Consider the following 23,476-nt stretch of genomic DNA (forward strand, 5'->3'; position numbering starts at 1 on the left):
AATCGAGCATCTTTTCTGGTCTAAACTATTCTCAAACTTTTCGTATCACAAAAATTTCAGCAAATTGAAAGATTTTCAGATGAAATGGGATTTTAAATTATTTTGAAGTATGTGATATAATTTGAGCGGATTGAAAACGATTTTGATCATTTTTAGGAAGTTTCAGACAAATTTCGTACGATTTTAATAACTCTGGGATTTTAATGATTGTTTGGAACTTTGAAACCTTTGTTGTAATCTATCAAAATAATGCTCACAGACGCTCAGCAAGTTTTTCGGAGAACCTGCAGGGGCGAAAGTCATTTGATTTTCAGACGTTTCAAAGAATTTCGATCAAAATTCACAAAAATTACAAATGATTCGAAAGATTTTTGCAAAAGAGTACTCCTGCAGATTTCAAAGATATTGCATTCCCTGTGATTAGTACAAATTTTTACGGCTTGTCGTGGGATTAAGTACAAATCTGATACTGTTGGATTTACGAAAAACAATATTTTGCGATTGTGATAAAAATTGAACATATTTAAGGACTGAGCGGTAACCGCAACTAAAAATTTCTTTCAGTATATATTTCAGACACACTCTGCTCCGAAATAATAAGACCGTATCTTTGAACTCGCTATCCTGACAATGAATTTTCATTGCTCAGAAACAGGGGCGCGTAATAAATAACGGTCTGTATCAAACCAAACGGTAAGATCTACTGTTGAATAATATATAGTCGCGATGCAGGGGTTGTAAAAAAATTGAAGAAATGAATCAAGTGGCGCGGGGGTGAACGAAAAAAGGAAATTAAAGAACTGCGTAATAAAAGAAATCCCGTAGTCTGGAGAAAGAGAAAGAGAAAGTGAGAGGGAGAGGAACACTTACCCGGTCGTAAATTTGTCAGTGCGGTTTCCCACGTGGTCCATTAGTTACCGGCTGTTGGTAACAGTCGAGTCGAACTCGAAAGGCCCCCACAGGACGGGCGCCATTTTTGCAGTCGAGGGATTTATGCAGCTCGTTCCTTTCGACTATCGCCGGCGACGTCAACCGTCCGTGACGTAGCCAGCGGTGAACCCGTCGGTGATAAATTAAGCATAGGATCGCGCGTCGCGGGGATTAGAGTAAACCCCTCTAATCCTGGCGCCGGCGTCGCGACGCCCCCGAACAAAGAATGCGGCAACGTGGTTGCCTTTTCTTCGTCACGCGAGGGAAAAACGTCGGGATGGAAATTCGGTGAAACGTTGCGCTGAAGAAAATTTATAGTTACCGTATGTAGAAAACTCTCGTTGAATGGGTATCGTTACAATAACGATTTAAATATTGTTGAAATTACAAGAAAATGTGGGACGAGTTGGTAGTTGGTATGATTATACTTGTCGATACTACACAGAGAGAAATTTTTAGTTCCGGTTACCCCTCAGTCCTTAAATATTTTCATTTTTTACCACAATCGAAAAATATTGTTCTAGGTATAAAATGAAAATTAGTTTTGTAGCTGTTACCAGAGAGTCTAGTATCCGTTGATATTCTTTCTCGTTACGATCACTGTTGCTATATTTTCGCGTAACTGTTGCGAAAATTTAATGCTTGTGCAACGATAAATTGACGTTAAAGCCTTGTTTAGCTAAAAAAGTAGAGTGAACCGAAGAAACTGATTTTTCGTTGCAATTACCAAAAAAGGATCGACGATAGCGCAAATTACGTGTACCTCGTTTTTCGTAGTTCCAACAATATTCAAACAGTTTTTTTAACGATACTTGTTTAACTGAATTTTTCTAGTTACTATAACAAATGAAATTTTTCTCAGTGTACATTTTCTGATTATCACATTTTTCATGCAAATCTGTACATATGTAAGAAAATTTTAATAGGATAACTGCATTTGTAAAACTGATTATGTCAAACTTTTCAGAACAGTTTAATTTCTAATATTCGAAAATCTCCTAATTTTTCCCTGTCGATTTTTCTGTGTCACGTTTTGCTCAAACATTATCCAGAGTCATTGCAAATTCTTTAATAATTCCCTATCGATTTACTGCTACAGTTTTCATTCACTACTACAATTTTGTCCATGTTTCAATTAGGTAAGCCTCTACGTTTCTGATCGGAAAAGGTGTCTTATTTTCAAAATTAGTCGCCGAAATTCACGTTTAAAATTCCAAACAAGAGATTATTGTTCGAAATTCTTTGTTGTTCTGATCTAGTATGAAAATATTCACTTCAAAAACGGTATTTTCTTCAAGATTTTTATTTCAGCATCTGGGTTTGAATATCTGTCACCATTACAGTATGTTCAATAATAATTTAGTTTGAAATTTTGCATGCGATTATTTTACAGTATCGAAGTTCGAACGAAGCGTCCAGAAAAATGTTTACAGTTTTCGGAGTTTCAAGAACGAGATAAAAAAAACAAAAAAAAAAAAACTAAAAATTCTCTTTTGGACGAGCTGCACTATCGGTGCTTACGCAAGAGCGATATTAATTAACCGATTTGCATTTGAACCAAGTAGGCTGTACAAAGTGCTGCTCGGGTAAGATACCCGAGAGTGTATTCAGATAACGGCATTCCAGATATTGCTCTTGATCTTTGCAGTTTAGATAACCGAGACTGGCAACTCAATTAGATCTCTACGCGACTCGCCGCGGTGCTTAAGATAACTTGTAGAGATCTCGCCAGGACCAAGGATGCGTAAATACGTTTTCAGGCGTTCCTTTATCATCCTCACCTTCCTCCGGGGCTGGACCATGTCATACAGTCGCAAAAGAATTTTATGGGAACCGCTTAATTAACAATTAGAATGTAGCTGAACGATATATCATTACTTACCGTGTTCAGGAATTTTCCACTTCTAACTTGCTCGTTCAAAAGTCGAACGAGTTACTTTGGATATTGGAGCATTCTTCAGGCTATTGAAGCATGAAAAACATATTAATTATCGCTAAGATTTTAATTTTTTCTCGCAATCGCTTCTAACGCTGTTTCGAAATCATTCGAAAAGTTTTTTAAAGTTGGCTTGCAAATTTGTCTATAAATTGATTTCAGGACGTGTGATTCTAAACTTTATTTCACGTTATGATCCAAGGAATTACGAATTCACGACACATTACTTTCTGGTCAGAATATCGATCCATTGCTCAATTTTATTTTTGGCTCGGTGTAAAGTAAATTGGTCTAGTTTTCAAAAGGGAATCCGATTAGTCTCTTACATAGTAATAACCCTGATTGAATACTCGATCATATCTACCGAAAACACAGCTCCTAATCATTTTTACCTCTGCTAATTTTATATATCATTTCTTCTACGGTCTGGACAAATGCGAGACATGAAAAAATTATTGCTAGACAAGATTTCTAACATTTGAATAATAATCATCGTCAACTGTGATCGGACGAAATATCTTCCTTCAACCTAATTTTTTTTTTTCGAATTCAACTACATTGCGTCATTCATTTATCAATTTCGTTGTAATCTTATCGATCTCACAAATAAATACAATAAATTCGCCGTCTTTCTGACCTATGTTCGCTTATAAATCCAGAACTGCTGAACCGATTTTCGTTCATTTTTTTTTCTCTGGACAGCTAGAACGTCTGTCCAGGTTTTAGGTTATAATTCGTTACAATGAAATCAACAGTTTTGCGGATATAACGATATTTGCATACCCTGATTGAAATATTACAGATCATATAGAGGTGGGTTAGGTTAGGTTAGGTTGGATCAAACATCAATCTTCATTCAAATAGGTATGTAAACATAAACTATGAGCAAGATTGTTTTGTCCGAATAGAATGTTCATTAATTTAGTTAAATTTAATTTCGAATGCTGGTAAAGTTGTGACGGGTTTGCTAGTTTCCTGTACGCTGAGAAAAATTTCATTTGTTACAGTAACAAGAAAAGTTCAGTAAAACAAGTATCGTTAAAAAAGGCATAAGCATTAAATTTTCGCAACAGTTACAAGAAAATCAAGTAACAGCGATCGTAACGAGAAAGAATAGTAACGGATACTAGACTTTCTGGTATCAGCTACAAAACTAATTTTCATTTTCCATCTAGAACTGTATTTTTCGATTCTGGTAAAAAATGAAAATATTCAAGGACTGAGCGGTAACCGGAATCAAAAATTCCTCTCAGTGTAAGCAACTGTAACACGTATGTTGAGATTTCTCTAATGGAATGTGAAAATTCTTTTTTTTTTTACGGCCAACTAACTTACGGGATGTGAGAACGTACTCTGCTCTGGCGATTGCTGGATTACGATCAAGACTACGACAATTCGTGGCGCTTAAAGCGAATGCAGTATGCGGTAAAAGCGCATGATTATTCACAAGTAGCGTAAATAGCGTGCAGGGATCGGTTTACCTCCATGAGTGAATGATTATCCAGATATTTACCAACTCGTACAACAAGTATCTGTATTGTATACGCGTGTGTGTGTATATATATATGTATATATGTATATATTATACACATTCACATGCGAATTGCCAGCCGGCGTCGCGTGGGCGACGTCGTAAATCAGGGATAATTTCTATTGCCGATAGAAAAGGACAGTTCTGCAGGTATCGGATGAGAAATTATAGCTACTTTGTCACCGGTTTCATTCCCGTTGCAGCGTCGTAAGTTATGTAATTCAGTAACAGCAAGGGACGCGTAATCCATCAGTGCAGAAAACTGTGATCCGAGCTTACGCTTCGCGGATATGTGACATTTCGCTAATGCAGATGAATGCGCTTTTGACAAGCAATAATTCTCAACAACACGACGCATGTTCGTTCCGAGTATCGTGACAAGTATTATGAATCATTAGGATTCCTTTTTTTTTTTGGCTAATCTTTCTTTCTTCATTTAATTTCTCAAACTAAATCCAGCTCATTGTCAGTCTTAGTCTCGGGTCAGGATTATAATAAATAATTGCGCGCGGATTAATGTTACGGAATATATAACTAGCCGTGCGCGTAACATTCTGCAAGCTCACTTGTCAGTGAATCAGCAACAACGCGCGACTAACGATCCGCCCTAGCAGGTCGGTTAATAATCCGTTAAAACAACGCAATCTTTCTTCTCAATCATTAATTTCACCCTGCAACAGCTGCGAGCCCATCTTGAGCTTTGACGCGTGTGCAAACAAAACGCCGATGAAGGCTCAACGCGACTTTCTTGACGATAAATAACGAGCTTTGCTCAATGGCTTAGGGCAGAACGTAATATCCTTGTCGTATAGGTGTACGCATATGCACACATATGTACGCACACGTGGGCGTCGGTGCAAGATATGGCAACTCAATCCCGTCTCGTGGCTCTTAATTACTTGAATTTTTTTTATTATATATGAAAAAATTCTGCCGCCGCCACGCGCTTGTTTTTATAATTGGCTCGTTAAAATCTGTCAATGTATTTCGCACGCCTTACGCATCGGCGTAAAGACTTTTGCACGTCGTGAATAAAATTGGGTAGAAACGATACGAAACGTAAGAAAAAACTATTGAAATCATTTTTTTTTTCTTTTCAACGGAAAAAAAGTTTCTCATTCATTTGACGGATTCAAACTGCACGCAATAATCGTTTAAAAGAATTTTTGATACAATTAACACTCATCGTTCCGTTTCAATGAATTTTCGATTAATGAATTCTCTGAAAATCTTCGTCAGTTTCTGATTTTATGGAATGAAAAAAACGTACGATGCGATATCGTGGGTTATAATCATTGACATTCTACTCATCGAAGAATGTATTTTACTACGATAAGTTAGTAGATGCGGTGAATTCGTAGACGATCCATTCTTAAATAAGAGAGTCGTAAAAATTAGGCAGAAGATTCGGGTTTGGCTTTGAAAGAATGAAACATGAAATCGGCGGCTAAATTCCCGATCTTCAATTTCCGTCTGGATTGAAAAAGAATTCTCTCAACAATGTGAAATTCAATTAACTTTATATTCTGAAACTTGGTTACATCGTCATTTTCCAATTCATAAATTCTATCGTCAGACTTGCTTTAGATCCGAAGTGAGACGGTAAAAATGTAGATCATCGACAAGAACGCGATTGCACAGCGGGATGAAAATATCAGAGTGCGGATTAGGCAAATTCGAAAAGTTGCGAAAAAAATCCGCTTCAGTGGGTCAGGACTTATTTGAGGAGAGAGAAACCAGTTCCAAATTATTCCGTGTATTTATTCATCAAGTTTTTTCTTTCGAGTGAGTAATAGCCAAATGCAAATCGGAATATCAATTATTATTATAGCGCCAGCCGACCAATCCCAATCCAGAATCGCGAACGGGTGATCGAACGATTAGCGAATACCAATCGCCGTGTGTCCGACGAAATGAACATTTCACCTGAAATTTGAGGATCCATAAGACGTACAGTCGGGTCGAAGACGTGTTGAAACCGAAACGTAGCAAAACCGAGGCTTAGAAAGCTCAACTGAAGCTAATCGAGTTTGGTCTAGTTTGTCCTAACCAGTTAATTTTATCCAGAGATAAATGTTAAAGCACCAAGTCAATTAACTGTGATAAAATTTTTCCGTCAACAATTACGTCGGTAAAATCGGTGAATTATAGGTATTGTTTTTTTCACTCTTATTTAAAAAGGCAATGTGTGATGGAGAAATGAACTTTAAGACACTAAATTTCAACTGCAAATCCATCAAGCTGGCCCCCAAAAAGAAAAAAATTCTAAAAAAACAGTCCACTTAGTAGATTCGAGCGTGATGAAAAATTGTTCGATTTATTCGTGATTGAATTTTTTACGAACCGTCTCGGATAGATTTTTGCAATTGAACTCATCAGCTGTTAAAAAAATATTTGACACGTGCCATCATCATAATTAACGAACGATATGCGTTTGATTCAAATGCGCGTAACCCATTATCCAAAATCTAAATGAAACGATCTATTGAGAATTTATTTACAAACGAAACAAGTGATTACATTGATTTTGTGATTAAAAAAAAAAAAAAACACAAAAGTTAAAAGAAAGTCAGAAACGGGACAATGCGATCGAAATAAAAAAAATTTCACGTAATTCACGTAATTTCTCGACCAGTTTAAGTGAGAATTTTTCAACTTATTTTATCTGATCGCGTTTTTGCCTAACCCTTTTTGGCCCTGACTGTACCTCCTCAGCTTCAGCTGAGATCCGAAATTCATCGAGGAACGTTGGTTGTGAATGGCGCTCGGTATACGGAGAATGGCCGTGGCGAGGTGAATTAGTTGACGTTCGACGCGTCGAGCTGGGGGCGCGGCTGCGCAGGATTACTGGTTCCAAAACCAGTAACTAATTAAACCCATCCCGACAAAGAGAGGAGGATCTCGCGTTTATTACGTATTAAATGATTCCGGTTTAAAGAAATCCTGGATCGCCGGCTGTCGTTGCGTACTCGGACCTACCTCTGCGGCATCCTCGTCTCCCCCTTATACTGGGTGATTTTTTAGATTCAGGAAAGACGGCGATCGGATATCGCGAAAAAGTGTTGTTTCTCATTCAAAGAAACCTATTGTTTGCGCGAAAGGAGTATTCGGAACAAGAATATATGCGTCGTTGGGTGAAACCATATTCGGTTCAATTCGGAAAACATTTTTTTTTTTCGATGTATTCGATCGATTCAGAAAATTGTTTTTTCTTCACGACTTGTTAGAAAATTTGCTTTGGAATATTGTTGGCTATGGAAAGAAGAATTCCAAGTTACCGATCGACGCGCTGGAATTTGATAAACAATCATTTCGAAATTTTTTCTCAGTCGAGAACATTGACACGTCGATCAAAATGGTTATCCTACACTGAGAATAATTTCATTTGTTAGGGTAACTAGAAAAATTGAGTAAAACAGGTATCGTTAAAAAAACTGTTTGAATATTGTTGGAATTGCGAAAAACGAGGTACGCGTTACCATTTTGATCCTTTTTTTTGGTAATTTCAACGCAAAATCAGTTTGTGATGTTTATACTCTACTTTTAGTACTTCTACTATTCGAACAATCAGAGAACCTTTATAAAACTAAGAATATAATGAAAAGTACCAACCGAAATTTCAGAAATTTGCTAGCCGCTACCTTTTCAAGTTTTCCATTTTCCTCTACCTTGTACCCTTTTTCTCGATGCTTCGAGGCACGTATTCATTTATATCACCCGTTACATATTTAACCGCGTGCATTTTTCTCCGCTTTGCATAATAAAAATGCTCGGTCATCAACCTTTCATTTAATTACAGTTAATTTTCACGCAGAGAAGACCCTCGCTCGATACAATTTCCTAACGAACGTTTCGTTGCATTATTCCAAGGCGAGGTATTTCCGGGTTAATTTGAAGCTTTCTTTGCCATAGCCTGATCAATATACACTCTCGGTAAAAATTATAGGCACAGTTTCCTTCAGAGGATAATTCCTATGGTGTGCATTGATTCATCCTCACCCGGTCTTCGTGCTGCAGGTGAGAAGCAGTTTGATTCGCAGATCACCCTGTCCAGGTGTTGCAGGTAATTTGCGGGCGGAGTTGGTGTAATGCTAGTCCAAGGATAGTAACTACGGAAACTACAGGCTGCTAAGAGATTTTATCGGAAATCGGGTTCAACGGGTTCAATCGGGTTCAGTCCTGATTCGACCGCCCTTGACCTCGTCACCTGTTTCAAACACTGAGAAAAATTTTATTTTTTTTAAAAATGTCCGACAAGAGCTTTTGGCTTGCCGAGGATGATCAAAGCGACTAGCTTTAATATTCATCTCGCTGTTTTTCTACTCATTTATTGCACGCAACCCTTTGTTCAACTCGACTTTCGAGTGCGCATTGTATACCCAACGTTCGAGTTTGAGATTGACGAGGGTCGGTGGCGTTTGCGAGATTGAGTTGTAAAACTGTCAAGTATCTCGAAGCTGATCGGCGGAAGAAACCTTCCATGATTTATGCAACGCAGACGTTGCGGAAGATCGCAAAACGAAAGTTTTTACTCGGGCATGGAATAATCAGCCTTCCAATACAAATCCCGGAATACTGATAAGCTCGTTCTCAAAGCTCCGTGGTGAGCATGCCACACGACTTGAACGACATTTTCCTAGTACAGCAAGTATCATTTAGAATACGTAATCGTGACTGTTTCAATACTGTTGGCAGTTCAAATATGCTGGTATAGTGACGAATTGAAATATTTCTATGGAAGCTAGAATCTAAGCATCGAACCTTATTCATCTTTACTGTTACACAGCCTAGCTTCTGCCATAAGTGATCGTGAAATAAACAAAAGTTAAATAACGTGTTCCGAATTCGGATTACTGGGCTTATAGTTCCGATATCGTGACAGTTTCGTCCAGCAACTCAATTCCGACTATCAGATACGGTTTACGTTGTCATTTCAAGGCAAAATTAAAGGACGTGAAACCAGTCTCCCGATCGGATGATGCTTCAGAATGCTATTAAGTAGGTATAGATTTTAATAATACGATTTGTATTCCTGACTCAATGGTACCGTAGCCCATTCGACCCGACGTGTACAATACGATAACCGACAACTTTCGGTTTCTAGCATCGCTCGATGTATTTGGAACAACGAACTCCGTTATGATACAAACGACACAATAGTTCGTATTGTGCACCAAGTTGAGTTACAATGGTATCGTCATTCTTTGGAATTGGTAAAATGGCAGACAAATGGTTTTCCATTACCATCAATATCTTACGATTATTACGCTGAGGGACACGGAAGGGCTTTTTTCCGGTGATGCTTCGGCTTTCAAAGTCAGTCTTACGTAATCCAAAATTTCGCGATCGCAAGAAGCATGGCAAAAAGAATTGTCGCTTCGTCAGTTACGTCGAATATTTCGTCGCCGCGTGTATGGAACGGCGAAATTCGCGAATGACGAAGAAGGCCGCCTGTATACAAGACTTCGCAATTAGCGAGAAAATTAATGATAATAAAATAATGACACAGTAGAGCACTGGCGCCGCGTAGTTACAACGGTACAAGCTGAGGCCGCGCGAACCGTCCGATCTTATCAGATTTACTGTAGGCGCCGTTGATAAAGTGAGCTGACGTTGGCACACACGCACACACACACACACAGAGACGCACGCAGGCACATTCGCATATGCTTGGCGTCGTCGGCTCGGAGACTCGTCAGAAATGCACTGGGTCTCAGATCGTGTGGATTAAGTTAAACCCTATCGGCGAATCGTTGAATGCCGATGCTGTGACGTTTCGTGGATAGGTAAAAACTCCAGAACTTACTCTCCTTACCTGGAATCGATGATGTACAGCCTTATCACTGTTATCGCTTCGTACCTGTAATAAGTATATCGATTCGTAGAAAAAATTCTTGGCAGACGATTAAATCGTGAGGGCGAAAAACAAGGAGAGAGAAAAAAAAAATAAAAAATATCCACTCGTCATCGATAATTATTTTTAGTTGTTGGGTTATTTCCCGAGAATTTCACCGTTGTTTCTACGTCACAGATATATTGTAACTCAGCTGATATTTTGCTACGGATTGTGAATAGTCATTTACCTTAAACGCAAAGAGGAGAAACAAGTTCAAATGTAGTCGAAAAAATGTTTACTTTTTTTGACAGATGAAATCGAGTTATCGTATTCAAATTTTAGCGTCGATACATACATTTTACCAAACGTTGCGTCAGAGAAATAAACAAATTCTAATTGAAGTATGTATTTGCGCACGAAACGGAAACATTTTAGTCATTTAGAAACATTTAGAAAATTTTTTTATTTTAATAACCTAACTACACTGAAATGAGGAGAAAGTTTTCTAAAACATGCATAAAGCTCGTGCAGGACTCCGCCAAGAAATTAGACAATCGATGCGATCGGTAAATTTTTTAAAAGACTGATTATCGTCACAGTACAAGTATGTACATCATCTGCTTTTATTCATGCATGACGTTTCGTTCTGTTAATTTTGATTGCCTAACGTGTCGATATCTGGATTGGAATTCCAATCAACGATTAAGTCCGTGGATTACGGTAAAAGACATCCTCGTGATTCGAGGGGAAAGCTTTGGTCGCACAAGTGGCGAGCTGTGTCGTAATTGGGATTATCTTGAAGCGTTATTGTCATACGGGGTGGTACAATTAGACCAGCGAAACTGTAAGGCAGGCCTTCTTTTTCTCGAATACCGTGACTAATTCCAATCAAGAAACGGAATGGCTAATCTAAAGAATGTTAATATCGGACGATTTGCTTTGCGATATAAATTGAACATCAGCTACGGTTTGCGATAGATTGTACAGGCGATAAAAATTCATTGGAAAGATCGTAAAATCGTTAGTATACTCCGGATTTAACTCGACCTGCACCTATAAATTCCTACATGATCGAAATTTTCGAGACGGCTGGTTTGTAGAATCTTATTTAACGTATTCGACATCCCGCCTTTGTTTTTCGGCCAATGGAATTTCGCGCAATCAGCGAGCCACGTGATGCGGGTGCTCCGTCATTTTACACGGTGTGATTTCCACGTGGTTCGATAGCCGAACCGGTGATTTATCGTTTTTCATATCTAATAATTACCATAGAATGCGAAACTGCTAACAGAATCAATCAAAGATTCTCCGATATTTGTCTGTCGGTGGATAAAAGCGATACCGAGAACGAGTTACGGAAAGTTATTTGCCCCTTTCCAACTTGCCCCTTGATCCTGCAAGTTACGAAATCGAATATTTCAGCCACTCCGTCACCACTATAACGTACGAACCTTATCTCAGATTTCCAGAAAAATCACTCATCGATGAATTTAGTGCAGATATTTCTTTGGCGCCGTTCGGTCACGCAATAATTTGGACTTTGAAATTGCGCAGAAATCGTTAACAGGAAAAAAGGATAACTCATGTGTGGGAATAGGTCAGTTATAAAGCGGCCTGAAATTTCAACGGTGCAAAGGCACTGAATTATGCGTTGATGACCGTTCAGGAACATCCACACTTCGAAGTATAATACAAGATAAGATAAAGTGTGCGTCGAAGTTCGTGGCGGCACTTCCGTTTGATTTCGTTTATTCTTATATGTGTTTTTTTTTTTTTTTTTTTCGTTTGTTCCGTTTTGTTTCTATATTGCTTCAACCAGCGCCTCGAGTTGACTTTTATCGATTGATCAATAAAGCACGGTTCAGTCGATCGCGACATGCCGCAGCGAACGCGTCGCGTTATCGGCATGATATTAGCGATTGACTCCGCCGATCCGGAACATTTTAACCCAGTCCACCGTTTTTCATCGAGTTATTATTTCCGTGTGTGATGATAATCAAAGTCCGAAAACGATATTATCGCATAGTGATATTGGTGACGGTTTTCGCACCGTGCCGTCTCACATCGACTAGTCACAACTATTTACCCTACAAATATAAAAGTTTTCACTTTTTTCATCTGTTGTTATAAAAAAACATATGCAACTATAAAACAGTGTTTCACTTACCTTGGGAATCTTACCTACGTTGGATCAAATGGTGAACAGCGATGACAGGTGCTAAAACTTATAAGCCTTGATTTGATAGACAGTTTCTATGATTTTTAAATAACTGCCGATTGGCATGTCGAGATTGTTGACCAGGCTTATATCTGATAATAAAAACATAAAACGTGATCTTAAGATGGCATGTGCGAGTAAATGGTTAAAAAAGTGGGTGATTTTTGAGAATTTGCATCTGTACGACAAATCATTCGAGTCGATTGGGGCTTATTTTATGCAAAAGTATGCAGATTCATTCGCATAAAAAAAAAAAAAAAAAATAGAACCGATTCATTGGAAGGATTATTATTGTTAATAGACGATAGATGTTTTTATGGTGCCCACAATGTTTTCAAAAACGACTTGACCGCTTCATCTCAAAATTTGGAGGAGGCACTTTGGAATAGTTGACTTACAAAAAGAAAAGTTCAGTCCATACATTTTTGACAGAACTAAACCCAATCGAATTGAATTATTCGTTATCGACGTATAAATTCCCGAAATTTACTCTTCACTGTCTTAGCCGTTTAGTAGTACAATGTACTCACTTAAACGAGATGTGTTGCGTACAAACATTTATTTCGAAAAACATAGAAGTGTACCGCATACCTAAAAAAAAAAAATTTGAATCACCTTTCAATACTTGAGCAAAAACGCAAAAAGAATCGATGATTCGAGCGATGAATAAATTGAATAAGGTTCGCGTGGAGGTAAATCTTTGAATGCTGATCGACTCTCCGTGCTTCGATGACGGAGAAACACGATTTGTACCCCAAATCGAGTCGAAGTCGAAAGTAACTGAAGACTTTGCGTACGTGTTTCAGGTTGGCGTGCTAGCCATGTCAGGGGATCGCCGGGCAGGAGCGCGCCGTGTCGACGTGGAGCCAGGAGACCTGGATCGCCGGCCCCATCCAAGGAGCTGAGCCGAAGGACGCCCCGCGGGGACGAGATTTTACAGAAGGAATTGAAATTTAGCTGCACAGTCGACGACGAGCTGAGGCTTGGGATCTACGGCCTCCCCGCTGGCCTGGCCAGCTACTATGCGAATTGAAGCTCTTAGCGCCTTTCTCGCGGTAAGTTCTCGTCGATCCCTTCTTATCGCATTTTTCCCCGAAACGACCAGATTTACCAAAGAAACCAGCAACGCGTCTCGCTGAAGCTCGAGACTGTGCTCAAAAAGGTCTTTGCGGCACAACGACGACGTATTGAAAAGGAGGCTTAAGGCGGGCTGTTAATACCATTTTTTGGAAAAGTGCCATTTTTTTTTTTTTTTTTTTTTTTTTCTTCAAACGGCACTCACAACCTTCTCAAAGACTTCTTGGTGACAAATTGAAGACGATATTTAAAGAGGGCAGTAAGTGCCATTTTCTTTGGAAATGTGCCATTTTTCAGAAACAAGTACCATTTTATTTCTTCAAATGGCACTTACAGCCTTCTTCAATTCTCCTTGGTGACAAATTGGAGAGGAGAATTAATAAACGCTGCAAGTGCCATTTTTAAATGTTTTTTTCAAAAGTACCATTTTTTTTTTTTTTTAATATATAAATCGCACTCACAACCATTCAATCAAGTTCGAATCGTGCTGAATTCAGCTAGTTATGAAACTCCGTTGAAACTAAAAGGATAATAGTGTACTTTATAGTGCTGCGCAAGATATTTCCAACTAGGATGGTCAGATTTTCGATCGACGCAATTACGTCGGAGACATTTGACACTGAGAATAAATTACACAGCTTACCGTCGTTCCGTGTTGTCTACCAGGCAGGTCGAAAATCTTTCCGGTTAGCCTGAGATCGACTTCAGGCAAGACGCACGCACCAGCCACGTGCTTCGCTTCACAGATTTGAATATAATCATTTTTTATCGCGATATTGGAAGCAATTTGAGTCACAAGGCGTGGCTAATGGGGCAAACCACCATTTTTGGTACCTGTAATTCTGAAATACGGAAATCTCTTACAAGAACAGAATCTTCACTTCGGGGGGTGGCAATGAATCCTCTGGCCTCATTATAAACAGCTCCACGTCAAGTCACTGTACGAACACATTCGAGTATCAAGTTTTTTCAAAATGGTTTCTGGCCACTATCAAGTTCCAAACAACCACAAATTCTCACACGAAGAACTTACAGTAGCAAATTAACCGTTCGGTGCTCGGCAGTTAGGAGATCCTTTCATTCAGATCCGTCGTACGAGGATGAAGGCTAGAAGCAATCAGTCTGCCCGATAGAACAGCGCATACGAGTGAGTATAATGAGCACAAATGCCCCCTGCCGAGAGTGTTATTAGCGTGTTATGAAGCCAGACTCGCGTACGCGGTGAACTGGAGGCAGAATAGAGCTGTAGATTTCAGATTTCATTCACCCTGTCAGGCGCAAAGAGATAAACCGCGCACCTTACGACTCGGGGTGCTTCTCCAGGCGTCTACGACTTTGTCACATTTTCTCATCATCGCCAGATAAGTGTAATTTAAAACACGATGCTCAACGGTTTGGTGCGTGAAAGTTCCACATCGTGAGCCGAGTTTTTTTTCTAGGGAGTAGAGAATGGATGGTAATTTTGTTTCGGTTCGTACGAAGAAAAGAGACTTGCGCAATGTCCTCCTACTCATTCTTTCCATCCCAGATTCACACTAACGAGCTGTTTGTAATTACGTATTTCGTAGTCATCTCTTACCCATTTAACAAAATCTTTCCGATGACTCCGGCGAAGCCCTGAAAAGTCTTGTTGTATAAAATTTTTACAATCCCTTGCGATCCAGGTAGAATTTTTTCAATCTCTGAAGTATCAAAGTCCGTTAAATACTATTTTTCCCAATAGACTGTTTACCGGTGGCGAAACATGGTGTAACAGAAAGTTATCCCGCTATGAAAAAGTTTTAGTTCAACAGTGCTTGGGACTGGAATGCAGGCTTGAGCCACTTCGGTTGAAGTCCTTGCAGGTACGCAACGTCGTGACAGAGACTCTTGAGCAGTTGTTGCGATCGGTTGAAGGTTTACAAATTGCAACTCACTCAACCTAAGATGGCTTACAATCAGCTACGTCAACGCAACATCTCGGGACAATTCAACCGTCGTGTTGCCGCAGTCTTGAGCTGAGATGCAAATTGCTTCGCAGGAGGTCCGATCGAGATACTCGTTTACCATTCGTCGTGTCGTCGTTACAATGCCGTTTTAAACAAGAATCGAATCGAAATCGAGTTTAATGCAAACCCATCTCTTGTCACCGGCATGTGTTATGTGTCACGTTCAGGTGCGAGGTCGAAATTCAATGTGGAATAACTAAACTCTGGATTCGGTTTAGAAATTCTTTTAACTCGTTATTGCGTGTATAATTTAATTTATTGTTTGTCGACAATTAATGGAGGTTATTTGAAAGCGTAAATATTACCATTCATCGGTTGAACAATTTCATATCGAATTCGATTAAAATCGAGTGTTTATCGTTGGTCTGGTGCGAAATTGTTAATTAGCTAGGAAGCTCTGGCCTGTTTTCGTATGAACAAAAGAATTCGATAAGATTTCTGTTTACAGTTATTCCGAAGAGCTGCGATTTTATACATACGTTTCGAAATTTCTTTTCATTCAAAATTATTCGACAGTTAAAATCACTCCGACGCTCCGCTCGGAAGTAATTCACCAAAACTGAATAATATATGATTTTTTATTTGAAAAAATGATAATTCATAGTATTTTTGTTCAACTATTATGCACCCAACCATACAGATTTTCAAGAGGCTTGCAAAAAAGCAGATGTTTTGATTTGTGCAGACTACAGCTATTCGATTTTGTCAGATAATGACCCGAATAACTGCGAGTTAATCTGAATTTTCCAAATTGCACAATGTTGACAATTACTAGGTTCCGTTCGAATCAGAGCTGGATGATAATTCAGTTGCCGGGTTGTTCGCAAATTGGCGCAGTAAAAATAAAAAAAAATCAAAAAATGATGAAAGTGCAAGAATAACTGCCGCCAGTTTTTCAACCTTTTTATAGATAAAGTGTCTATCGCACCGCGCATACCTTAGCTATCTACATAATATGTGCTACATGCCAATGCAGTATCATGAGTGATTATCCGCATGCCCTGGATATTGATAAATATTATTATTGGCAGCCGCAGGTATAATGCGCGTGTCTATCGGTTGTCACAGACACGCGGACACGTTCGATTATTATCTTGTTACAAGCTCTGCACCAATTCGACACAACTGTTCGCGGCTCGCCGACAGTGGGCGTGATTATAGGGATTAGGATACATTTCTTTTTTCAAACAAATTATTAACGTATAATGCAATCAATTATTCCTTTTCGCACCGCAAACGCGGCGCCAATTCAGCAACGCGATATTAATATGCTAATCATTTACTGGCGCCGATATTTCCGATAAATAATCCGCTTAATGCGCTCGGCGAATCGATCGCATCGATGATCATCGTTTCCTTGCATTCTTGCTGGTGGGAAACTCGGTAATTGGCAGGGATTACTCGAGGATATCATCGCTGGTATTATAAATTATACATCTGGTCGAGATCAGGTACCGAGAGACAGATTCGTAAGGGAAAAAATGAGCCGGAAAAAGAGAAACAAAATTACCAAATATCGTAACGACATAAAAGCGCCCTCGTTTCGAAGAGTCTTATCGTTCTTCAGGATCATCGAAACTAAGTTTAATTCACTCGTTGTTCTCTTTATTTTTTCGTTTCACCTGAATTTTTACCTCAGCAGATGACGATTATCGTTTGTCGAAAAAAGCCGAAGCCGCGGAAGTGCGGACGTAAAAATGGGCGTAACATCGGGACTCGCGGTTGACCTTTCGCGAATATTTATTTAACGATAGAAATTAAGATATAAAGTAATCGCTTTACGAGCGAAACTTGGCTATGCTAACGGAATTTGAAGCTCGTTTCTTACAACCAATTATATTAGTTGATAGTATGTTGAACGTAATGAAGTTGCTTGTTATTGACGTATACATGTGTGCAGTACGTGGATTAAAAACTGGTTTTCAAATACTTTGAGTATATCTGTAATCCATTATTGAAACAAAAAGATAAAAAAAAAAAAAAATCGGTGAATAATGACTAAGAATTGACAAAATTGTAGAATGCATGAATCGATGTTTTATGTTAACAACGCAGCAAACGGGCCCAATTTAAACGTCTAGTCAGAAATCTAGTTTGTTTTAACCCTGAGTTTGTAAACGTCGCGGAAACAGAAGTCCGGACAAAAATCAGACTTAACACGGAGACATAAAACTAAATGAAATCAGAAAATCATAAATTATTTAATTGCTTGATCATTTGAGCAGTTAATGAAACAAAGAAAAAAAAAAACTGAGAGATGAAAAGAAGTGTCAGTTGTTCGTAAAATTTCGAGGGTCCCAGTTTTATCGAAAAGTAAATCGTAAATCATCCGAGAAAATTATCTCTAAACTTGAAGTGAATCGCGATTAAAACGTTTCCGAGTTTCCGTCGTCTGTCAAATGACGCCAAAAATCGTTGAACCCTGAATTGGACGCAGAAGAGATCGGCATAATTTTTTCCCACTAAAAGCCAAGAGCAGCGCAGCGATGTCAGGCAAAAAGAAAAAAGCAAGGAAAGCATTTCAGCTCGCACTTTCTACTCACTCTTCTCCAGGATCCTCAGACTGCAGGGTTTTTGTAGGATGATACTGTCGAGGAGCAAACGCTCTTCTATTATCACCGATGGCATCCCAGCCGTGAAGCCTATAATTTAAAACAATTTTCAAATAATATATTACGAATGGATTATACATAGAAGGCTCGCCTCATCCGACGCCGTATCTTTTGAGTGATTTAGTGAGTCGTGGGTGTATCTCGCCGCCGGGTTTCAGCCACTTCCAAAGAGGTCCTTTATTCGAGTCAGCGATACCACTCCAATGCTTCCTCCGTGTAAATTCACAACCGTATATATATATGCAGTTTGAAATTCTGCTGCAGAAGAGATATCATCACTCCTTTATTTCACCCTTGTCATTGATTCCGCGATATTTTCATCTTACGTTCCACTCTCGTTTTAAACGCTTTCGAGATCCCATTTTCTCGACATATTTCACCTCGATTCTTGTCACGTTATTGCTCTGACTTTGTCTGGTTTTTTTATTTTTTTTTGCGAATAAACGTTTCTCTTTCACTGCGTTTAAGTTACTCGTCGTTTAATAAAACAAAGCACAAATATTCAGCGATCAAATACTTTCGCACGATCATTCAAAAAGGTAATTGAAACTTCTCATTCTCATAATATATCGTCTGGGATTTTTCAAGTTTCAAACTTAGATAAAGACTCCAGAAAAAATGTAACTTTTTTCGCTCTTTTCTTAAATTTCTCAACAAAAGTTCTGTCATGTTGGAACGCTTTTGAGTCCAATTTTTAAAAACATTCAGAGATATGTTTGATTTTCAAATGGTTGTCATTCGAAGCGTCGAATCAAAGCTTTCGAAGAATAACGTACAATTTTATCTATACATTCATGAGAGGGGACATAAAATTTGCTCAGTTCAGCTGCTTCGCTTTGTTTTGTTCAAAGTTTGTTACCCCGTTGCGTCGAATGTTCAATACGCGGCATGCGACGTTCAGGTACGCAAGCCTTCTACGGGTACTGCGCATATTTGGATAGGAACAGATATCTACGGCTACACGTATTGCTACTTAACTGATTAGTACCTATCCAAGTTGGCGTCGCAACGCGACGCGGCAAAAGCTGCGCTCTGCGTTTATTCTTCGGATTGAAATGAGCCGAGGCAATTTCAAAGACTTATTACTTTCTCATTATCAAACCAGTATAGGTTGATATCGCGATACTCGTTAATGGCAATCGTTATTGCACCAATATGCGATAATTACCACCGTATGCAAATCGCATACCGGCTACTCAACGAGCGAGTAAAACCGTGAAAAATCATCCCGGGGAATGGCCATTATAACCGCCAACGATGTTCACTGCGGATACTTTGAAAAAATAACAGTCACATATCCTCGTCAAGTAAATGGGATGAAATTGAAAAATAAATTACCCGAGACTGAATAAATCTGCACAATTATTTGCCAAAGGATTTTTTTTAGCAGATCTGTAAATTTTTTAACAATTCAAAGTAACACAAAGTAACTTTTCGGTAAAGGATTGGAATGTAAAAAAAATTGAATTTGTCCAAAACGTAAACATTATTAGAGACGAGAGTTGGGGGAATAAATTCAAACTAAATGCAGCAATGAATTAATGAAGACATATTATATGGACAAGCCGTATCAATTTCAAGTAAAAAATCTAAACGTTTTCGAGATATCGTAGCAATATTGTTGTAAAAGTGTTTTCGGTAAAATTTTTTATGCTTTGTGCGAAAAGATGTCTCATCATTGCGAAGAAAAGTAAAAGATAAACCCAAGCAAATACTTGTTTCAATAGTCCTTTGTACAATAGATATTTCGTAACGATTTGAAAATTTTATTCACTGCATTGCGGGGACAGGGGTTATTTTGAAAAAAAAAATGTTCTTCTAAAAGTGAAAATCTTTCTATCTTCAATCCAAAAATGTAATAAAAAATTCTGATTCTGAATTCTGTGAATGATTATAAAACAGTGAAATTTTCAAATACAGTCTTGAATTTAGCTTCATCCTAAATGAGTAGAGTTTGTCGCTTGCAGGGTTAAACGAATACTCTCGAAAGGTTTCATTAACCGAATGAGTGATCGTTATGTTGAACCAGGGGAGTAATTTTATGCAACTGTTTACGATTTCCATGCGAGACAAAACGAGTTTCAAGCATGAAGATACAGGTATACTCGTCGGGTTGAACCGACAAGAGTAACGTTAATTTGTGGCAATTACTGAGATCAGAGCTCCCGCAGGCGCAGAATGTCTGTGATTTATGGAATGCGATCAATTAACTTAATTATTATCATCGGACCGAATGTAAAACGTGTCCCGATATCACGTGAATTTAGTTCACGCGTCGTTACTTCGTCACCTTGCTTATATTGTACACGTACAGGTATACATACATAACAATAACAATAACAATTCACTAGACAAACCGTGTATCTCCTAATTGGCGCAAAGTATCGAAGTAGGTCGTATAATTGAAATCGTTACGTCACAGAGCCAGATGAGCCTGATAACAACTTTTCTTATCTAGACCATTGGTCTAAGGCGTATAATAACAGTAGACGGTGATACAATCCAACGGTATCCAAAACTATCCCCCGACAATGAAGAGAAAATCGAACGTAAACGCTTCGTTGAAATAAAACGGGTAAGCTAAATCTCAAAATTTCGATTTTTAATCACTCGAATTTGATCCGATCGGCATCTCACTCACTCGAGTTTTATTTTTAGTACCAGTTGATGAGTCGCGTGAGAAAGAATTTTATCACCTCTATGCTCGGTTTTACATACGAATAGGTATGCGACTTATCCACTATACACATACGTATGAGGTTATGTACCGATCACTTTTTTTTTTATTTATTTTTTTTTTTTTTCATTTCAAATAACAAGAAACGTTCAATCTTATCGGATGGAAATTTTTTACCACGCGTCAAACAGTCTCGCGTTTTTTTATTGCATAATCTGCGCGGTTACACTACAATGGAATAAACACACCAAGGACAATTACGAATTGCGCGCAATGTGGGCGTTATATTAAATCAATTATCTGCCAGCCTGCACTGACAGAAATTTTTAATTCCGGTCACCGCTCAGTCCTTAAATATTTTCATATTTTACCACAATTGAAGAATATAGTTCTAGGTACAAAATGAAAATTAGTTTTGTAGCTGTTAACAGAAAGTCTAGTATCCGTTACTATTCTTTCTCATTACGATCGCTGTTACTAGATTTTCTTGTAACTGTTGCGAAAATTTAATGCTTGTGCAACAATAAATTGACATTAAAGTCTCGTAGAGTATAAACATCACAAACTGATTTTGCGTTGCAATTACCCAAAAAAAGGATCAAAAAGGTTACGCGTACCTCGTTTTTCGTAATTCCAACAATATTCAAACAGTTTTTTTTTTCAACGATACCTGTTTTACTGACTTTTTCTAGTTACTGTAACAAGTGAAATTTTTCTCAGTGTGGCTGCAGATAATATGAATTTCTTTAGATAATATAAAAAGTCACTTTTCCAAACACTTTGTATGCAATTAATTCATTCGTCGAGCAGCGGTGCAGCAGCTGCGCGATTTCGCGAGGATAGGCGAGGATATTTGCTGTGCGAAGTCCTCGAGGATGCTGCACAGAAGTAAAACGCCGCGTTTCAAACACTCGTCTCAGGCTGTTACGAGGATATTACGATACCTCGATGCCGCTTCGACTAGCACGTGTGTACGTACCTACCTACGCGTAAATGGAGACTCGTTTAATTTCTAATTTCTAACATCTCATTAGGGATTGAAAATTTATATAAATTATTCAACGATATTAGCAACTCGACGACTGCACGGATGCTAATGCCACGGATTACACTTGTCGTCGATTATAATTGGTTTGATTTGTTTACCTGCAGCGGATAATTATATGTCATCATTATACGACGATGCGTTAGACTTTCTTCCTTCTTTCGCTGGGTAATTGTACGAGTCGTCGAATAAAAAGCAAATACCTTTTAAATCATGCATGTTTCCTTAGCCAAATATCGACGAAATAAAAAGTTCCATGTTCAACTAAACCGAGTATGAATGACGAAGATTTCAAAATCGTCAGACTTGGGATTCATTCAACGGTTGATTTTAATCTTCGAAAGGAATGCTTAAAATTTTTCTTTATCGTAGAACGATTTGTCTACTTTTCACTACCTTTGTTCGGTTCGTTTCAATCGTAAATCAGTTCTTAATACACTCACCTTAATCGGATTTTCAATGTACAACAAAATTAGAAAAATTATATCCAACTTACGTTACAAAAGTTATTGAAATATTGTTATCTGTTACAAATTGTTGCGATACAAAATTGTATACCCCTACTTAAAATTTTTTATGTACTCAAAGGATGTTCATTGGATAAAATCCAGTTCTACCAGCTCGATGAAGTTTAATGTCGTTTTTTACCCTTCGTTGCATAATTATTTGCGAAGGCAAAAAGTTCGTTGACCAAACATTGGCGTCGGTAAATCCGTGTAATAATTTCACGCAGTGTCTGCTAACGACGATAAGCAACGAATCATTCCGAAGGGGATGACAAGCAAAGACGACTTAGGGAAAGCTGCACAGGTACCGATGTGAAAAACCACGCGCGGCTATCTTCGGGGCACTCACGAGTTCGGTAAAACCAAGCACGCATGCGCGTCCGCAAGCACGAAAGCACGCAAGCACGGAACGGCAACGCGACTAAGTAAATGTTGATATATGTCAATCACAACACACGGCGAGAGTTCACTGTCTAAACAGCCTAGAGGCATCGCAGACACCGGCAGAGACGAACGTAGAGAGACAGTCCCATAGGTACGTTTTCCTATACATACGTACAGTGCTACGTACCCGCAACTGAACGACGGAGCTTCAATGCCGCAACTCGGTAATGTTACTATGTAGAAGTACAGACGGTGGTATTCATTGTGTACCGGAGCGGGGAGAAAAAAAAAATCCCTGTTATTACCGACACTTAAAGTGGCACTAAATAGTTACCACTTGCCATACGTGCGGCTACTGTATATTTATAAATTGTTTGGGTGAAAATTCTTAATTATATTCGAATGGCTCTATACCTGCACAGCAGCTCTTGGATCTAACGTTCGTTCTAATTTTTTACCGTTTTGCTGGATTTCTTTATTTTTTGTTTATTTTTTTTTCATTCTGATCCAATACCTTTCCAATATTTCAAGAAACAGTTCCTCGATAGATCACCTCTTTGGTCTTCTACTATTTTCGACGTATTTCATACTCATTACGCAGATCCATGGTTTTGTTTGATCAACTGGAAGATGTGTTTAGAGACCATTTGATTCACTTGAAAATATGCAAAAAAATTTCATTGTATTATCTACTTGTGAAGTACAAATCTTGATGATTCGACTCTGACTCTTTGAT

General features: G+C 38.5%; 1 protein-coding gene across 4 annotated transcripts in view; it reads left to right on the plus strand.

Annotated features, from left to right (window-relative positions):
* Positions 1-23,476, plus strand: part of LOC124300591 (uncharacterized) — a 106,106-nt gene that overhangs the window by 73,921 nt on the left and 8,709 nt on the right. For 2 of the 4 annotated variants that reach the window (XM_046754858.1, XM_046754859.1), the window contains one exon: positions 13,258-13,506. In XM_046754858.1, coding sequence (XP_046610814.1) covers positions 13,474-13,506 — 33 coding nt within the window. In that variant the 5' untranslated portion in view covers positions 13,258-13,473. Of the gene's footprint in view, positions 1-12,124; positions 12,449-13,123; positions 13,144-13,257; positions 13,507-23,476 lie in introns of those variants that run through there. The other 2 variants (XM_046754857.1, XM_046754860.1) reach the window with 2 other exon arrangements.

Source organism: Neodiprion virginianus, chromosome 3 (genome assembly GCF_021901495.1).
Source record: "Neodiprion virginianus isolate iyNeoVirg1 chromosome 3, iyNeoVirg1.1, whole genome shotgun sequence".
Taxonomy (NCBI): Eukaryota; Metazoa; Arthropoda; class Insecta; order Hymenoptera; family Diprionidae; genus Neodiprion; species Neodiprion virginianus.